Here is a 6,000-nt window from a genome sequence, read left to right as displayed (position 1 = left end):
ATTTTTCAAAACAACAATAACGTATTTATATTCGGCTGCATACATTAAATTTGTTATGTCTCAAAACAACAATAACGTATTTATATTCGGCTGCATACATTAAATTTGTTATTTTTCAAAACAACAATGACATATTTATATTCCGGGGATCCCAGGGGGTTACATTTTGGTATTAGTATCTTTGTGATTAAACGTATTAACTATCATTTCTAACGGGAACTGAGAAAGAATTTGTTATATTCAGTAAGTGACGCTGAGTTGTGTCTGAAATTGTACTTCATGAGATTACCTCATGATGTTAAAATAATTAGAAAGATCTTACTTCCTCTTTGACAAAGCATGAAGGCTGAAGACTCATTTAAGTAAACTTCTGTTCACAGAGAAGGTGGCTGTTTATTCTGCTGCTGATCAACTGGTTTAAACAGTCAACTGGTTTTAAAACCAAACTTTGTTCCTTTTAACCACAGAAGTTCTGGTAAGTTTACGCTGCTGATTCTGAACATTTAACTAAATATTTCATCATGCTTTGTTATTTATACGTTTTAGCAAAAAAAATCCATTATATATTTAAGTGTCTGAGTTTTCTATTATCAATAAATATTCTTAATGGCTTCTTTGAAATTTGATCTGATTTGAGTGTCGGGAAACGTTTAAAGAGCAACCTTGTAGTTAATCCTAATTTATCTTCCTACACTTAACAAGCCTTGCTCTGTGTGTTAAAGTTATGGGTGAAATGTGTGCAGGACATTCAAGGTTGCTTTGTTAGGAACTAAAACTGTAAGTTTAGACCTACTTTAATAAATCACCTAAATGTTTTATTTCCAGTCGGTGATGAAGAAGGACGATCAGAGTCTGATGGCAGCTCTGTCTGAGAACGTGTTGACAGTCAACATGTTACTGATTGTCTTCTTCCTTCCAGGTGAGCTGTTTGTTCACCTCCTTTCATTTGGAGACATCGCATAAATCATTTCTGAAATATTTGATCCTGATATTGTTTAAATGCTCCACATGTAACCTGCTGCAGCTGAACTGGAGTTTGTGGATCATGAACTTTTTCTGTACAGATTTTGCTTCACATTATGTTCATTACTGGTCTGATTTTACAGGTGTTTTGGCTGATTGTGGTGATAGAAAACCAACTCTGTTCATCACTACACCAAAGAAGATTGAAGCACTGAATGGATCTTGTTTGCACATCACATGTAGCTTTAATACAAAAGAAACAACATTTAACAGCAGCAGAACTATTTATGGTATCTGGATGAAACAAAACCTAAATTTTAATCACAATCCAAGCCTTGTTATTTTCAACAGCAGTGGGTCAGTTAACACCTATTCTCTGAATATTGCTGGACACCTCAGAGAAGGAAACTGCACCACTCTGTTTCCTGATTTAAAAACCAGTTATACAGACAAATACTTCTTCAGAGTTGAGAACGGGCCGTTCAGAGCAACAGCTTGTGCCGATCCTCTTCAGATAACAGTTAAAGGTAAAATATCTTTTATTTTGTAAATCTATGAGATTAATGTTCAGGGTCACAATAAGAGTAATTCTGGTTTTATAGAAAATAATCTCAATAATTTACTGTTTAATTAAATATCTACTGCATGATTATCAACAATATCATTTGAGTCCAAAGTTGAATAAAGATGTTTTTCTGCTTGAAATTATGTTTCTTTCTCATCTTCTGCTATTTATCTTTCTGTAGCTTTAACATTGAAAAACTCTCAGTAGGTCAAACAATGTTGTTTAAAAGTCTGCAGTTGGCAGGATTTACTGTAGTTTGCCTCTTTTTAGAAAAATAAATATTTTTAATGATCTAATTACACAAAGTTAGTGTGAAATTAAATTAAATATCTCCTATTTTATTACTGACAGAATCAGTCAATATGTTTTTACTTTTCTTCTGTGCAGCAGTTTGTGATTTATGTCTAGAAAGGTACTATATGAATAATATTTTACTTACTTTCTCACAGTCGATTGTTAAAGTCTTTTTCCTTGCATTTCAGTTCTTTTAAAACTGCAAATACCTAAATGGTTGCGCAAATATTATGATTACAAAATCAACAGATTTAATGAAACAACATTGTTAGTTAATTATATGATTAATAAAACCTTTTATATAAATACATGTTTTAATGTATTCTTTATATAATAAACTGCATAATATTTATTTTTGTAAACTGTATCTGATGTGAATCCCCAGATTCTCCTTGGAGTCCCAGCATTAACATCTCTGGTGGTGATCTGAAGGAGCATCAGTCTGTCACTATAACCTGCTCAGCTTTGACTCCCTGTCCACACTCACCTCCTGAACTCACCTGGAATCTCCAACAAGACTCTCACAGACAAACAGAGAAAAACACAGATGGAACCTTTACAACTAAAATCCAGGAGAACATCACTCTGTCAGACACACATGATGGATACATCAGATGTTCTGCCAGATATCCTGTGAATGGAGGAAACAAGACAGCAGAGACAGCAGTGACTCTCAGTGTTTCATGTAAGTGATCCTGTCAGCACGTCATGGTTCAGCTGTTTCTGATCAATAAACTTAATGTGTCCCATTTTCCTCAGATGCTCCTAGAAACACCTCAGCATCCATCCGTCCATCAGGTTTGGTGTCAGCAGGTAGCTGGGTGGAGCTGAACTGCTCCAGCAGAGCCAAGCCTCCTGCCAGCTTCACCTGGTTCAGGAACAGCAAACATGGAGCCATTAATGTATCTGTGGGGCAGGTTTACAGCTTCAGTGTTACTGAGGGAGGAGAGTTTTACTGTGTGGCTACAAATGATCTGGGTAATGAGACGTCATCAAGGATCTTTGTTGGTGTTAAAGGTAAATGTTGCTGCTTCTTGTTTCATATCCTGATTCTTTTAATATGTGCATTGTCTCACATTATATTTTGTACTTTGTTGATAGAAACACAGAACAATACCTTCAGAAGCTGCTCTATGAAAGATCAGTATATATATAGTGCGAATTATAAGTTTACACACAGTCATCATCAGCATGACTATCTTTGGGTTTTTAAATGATGCATTAAATTTGCTTTTTTTCAAGGTCTAAATATTTTGACACTTACAACTTCAGTTATTTTCAAAGCTAAAAAATGAGAGCAAAAGTTTCAATTTATTGCAGATTTTCTCTAATCCACACAGAAATAAAATGATTTTACAGGGTTCTGCCATGACTCTGGCAGGATATTTGACCACTGTTATTAAAAAATGGTAGAACTCATTTAAAATAGCAGAGGTTAGGACCAACCTGCTGCAGCTGAACTGGAGTTTGTGGATCATGAACTTTTTCTGTACAGATTTTGCTTCACATTATGTTCATTGCTTGTCTGATTTTACAGGTGTTTTTGCTGATTGTGGTGATAGAACACCAACTTTGTTCATCACTACACCAAAGGAGATTGAAGCACTGAATGGATCTTGTTTGCACATCCCATGTAGCTTTAATACAAAAGAAACAACATTTAACAGCAGCAGAACTATTTATGGTATCTGGATGAAACATAAAGCAAGGTTTGGCAATCCAGCTTCTTCTATTTTCAACAGCAGTGGGTCAGTTAACACCTATTCTCTGAATATTACTGGAAACCTCAGAGAGGGAAACTGCACCACTCTGTTTCCTGATTTAAAAACCAGTTATACAGACAAATACTTCTTCAGAGTTGAGAACGGGCCGTTCAGAGCAACAGCTTGTGCCGATCCTCTTCAGATAACAGTTAAAGGTAAAATATCTTTTATTTTGTAAATCTATGAGATTAATGTTCAGGGTCACAATAAGAGTAATTCTGGTTTTATAGAAAATAATCTCAATAATTTACTGTTTAATTAAATATCTACTGCATGATTATCAACAATATCATTTGAGTCCAAAGTTGAATAAAGATGTTTTTCTGCTTGAAATTATGTTTCTTTCTCATCTTCTGCTATTTATCTTTCTGTAGCTTTAACATTGAAAAACTCTCAGTAGGTCAAACAATGTTGTTTAAAAGTCTGCAGTTGGCAGAATTTACTGTAGTTTGCCTCTTTTTAGAAAAATAAATATTTTTAATGATCTAATTACACAAAGTTAGTGTGAAATTAAATTAAATATCTCCTATTTTATTACTGACAGAATCAGTCAATATGTTTTTACTTTTCTTCTGTGCAGCAGTTTGTGATTTATGTCTAGAAAGGTACTATATGAATAATATTTTACTTACTTTCTCACAGTCGATTGTTAAAGTCTTTTTCCTTGCATTTCAGTTCTTTTAAAACTGCAAATACCTAAATGGTTGCGCAAATATTATGATTACAAAATCAACAGATTTAATGAAACAACATTGTTAGTTAATTATATGATTAATAAAACCTTTTATATGAATACATGTTTTAATGTATTCTTTATATAATAAACTGCATAATATTTATTTTTGTAAACTGTATCTGATGTGAATCCCCAGATTCTCCTTGGAGTCCCAGCATTAACATCTCTGGTGTTGATCTGAAGGAGCATCAGTCTGTCACTATAACCTGCTCAGCTTTGACTCCCTGTCCACACTCACCTCCTGAACTCACCTGGAATCTCCAACAAGACTCTCACAGACAAACAGAGAAAAACACAGATGGAACCTTTACAACTAAAATCCAGGAGAACATCACTCTGTCAGACACACATGATGGATACATCAGATGTTCTGCCAGATATCCTGTGAATGGAGGAAACAAGACAGCAGAGACAGCAGTGACTCTCAGTGTTTCATGTAAGTGATCCTGTCAGCACGTCATGGTTCAGCTGTTTCTGATCAATAAACTTAATGTGTCCCATTTTCCTCAGATGCTCCTAGAAACACCTCAGCATCCATCCGTCCATCAGGTTTGGTGTCACCAGGAAGCTGGGTGGAGCTGAACTGCTCCAGCAGAGCCAAGCCTCCTGCCAGCTTCACCTGGTTCAGGAACAGCAAACATGGAGCCATTAATGTATCTGTGGGTCAGATTTACAGCTTCAATGTTACTGAGGGAGGAGAGTTTTACTGTGTGGCTACAAATGATCTGGGTAATGAGACGTCATCAAGGATCTTTGTGGGTGTTAAAGGTAAATGTTGCTGCTTCTTGTTTCATATCCTGATTCTTTTAATATGTGCATTGTCTCACATTATATTTTGTACTTTGTTGATAGAAACACAGAACAATACCTTCAGAAGCTGCTCTATGAAAGATCAGTATATATATAGTGCGAATTATAAGTTTACACACAGTCATCATCAGCATGACTATCTTTGTGTTTTTAAATGATGCATTAAATTTGCTTTTTTTCAAGGTCTAAATATTTTGACACTTACAACTTCAGTTATTTTCAAAGCTAAAAAATGAGAGCAAAAGTTTCAATTTATTGCAGATTTTCTCTAATCCACACAGAAATAAAATGATTTTACAGGGTTCTGCCATGACTCTGGCAGGGTATTTGACCACTGTTATTAAAAAATGGTAGAACTCATTTAAAATAGCAGAGGTTAGGACCAACCTGCTGCAGCTGAACTGGAGTTTGTGGATCATGAACTTTTTCTGTACAGATTTTGCTTCACATTATGTTCATTGCTTGTCTGATTTTACAGGTGTTTTTGCTGATTGTGGTGATAGAACACCAACTTTGTTCATCACTACACCAAAGGAAATTGAAGCACTGAATGGATCTTGTTTGCACATCCCATGTAGCTTTAATACAAAAGAAACAACATTTAACAGCAGCAGAACTATTTATGGTATCTGGATGAAACATAAAGCAAGGTTTGGCAATCCAGCTTCTTCTATTTTCAACAGCAGTGGGTCAGTTAACACCTATTCTCTGAATATTACTGGAAACCTCAGAGAGGGAAACTGCACCACTCTGTTTCCTGATTTAAAAACCAGTTATACAGACAAATACTTCTTCAGAGTTGAGAACGGGCCGTTCAGAGCAACAGCTTGTGCCGATCCTCTTCAGATAACAGTTAAAGGTAAAATATC

At 35.3% G+C, this 6,000-nt stretch overlaps 1 protein-coding gene across 12 annotated transcripts in view; it reads left to right on the top strand.

Annotated features, from left to right (window-relative positions):
• Positions 1 to 393: 393 nt before the first annotated feature.
• LOC124858059 (hemicentin-1-like) overlaps positions 394 to 6,000 on the top strand; it is a 183,113-nt gene continuing 177,506 nt past the window's right edge. For 3 of the 12 annotated variants that reach the window (XM_047349789.1, XM_047349791.1, XM_047349793.1), the window contains exons 1-9: positions 397 to 475; positions 826 to 919; positions 1,107 to 1,490; positions 2,208 to 2,507; positions 2,582 to 2,839; positions 3,360 to 3,740; positions 4,458 to 4,757; positions 4,832 to 5,089; positions 5,610 to 5,990. In XM_047349789.1, the coding sequence (XP_047205745.1) occupies positions 832 to 919; positions 1,107 to 1,490; positions 2,208 to 2,507; positions 2,582 to 2,839; positions 3,360 to 3,740; positions 4,458 to 4,757; positions 4,832 to 5,089; positions 5,610 to 5,990 (2,350 nt within the window). In that variant the 5' untranslated portion in view covers positions 397 to 475; positions 826 to 831. Of the gene's footprint in view, positions 476 to 825; positions 920 to 1,106; positions 1,491 to 2,207; positions 2,508 to 2,581; positions 2,840 to 3,359; positions 3,741 to 4,457; positions 4,758 to 4,831; positions 5,090 to 5,609; positions 5,991 to 6,000 lie in introns of all 12 variants that reach the window. The other 9 variants (XM_047349788.1, XM_047349794.1, XM_047349796.1 and 6 more) reach the window with 8 other exon arrangements.

The sequence above is a fragment of the Girardinichthys multiradiatus genome, chromosome 21 (genome assembly GCF_021462225.1).
Source record: "Girardinichthys multiradiatus isolate DD_20200921_A chromosome 21, DD_fGirMul_XY1, whole genome shotgun sequence".
NCBI classification, from domain to species: domain Eukaryota; kingdom Metazoa; phylum Chordata; class Actinopteri; order Cyprinodontiformes; family Goodeidae; genus Girardinichthys; species Girardinichthys multiradiatus.
Note: the sequence above shows the minus strand (reverse complement) of the source record. Positions and strands in the feature narration are given on the sequence as shown.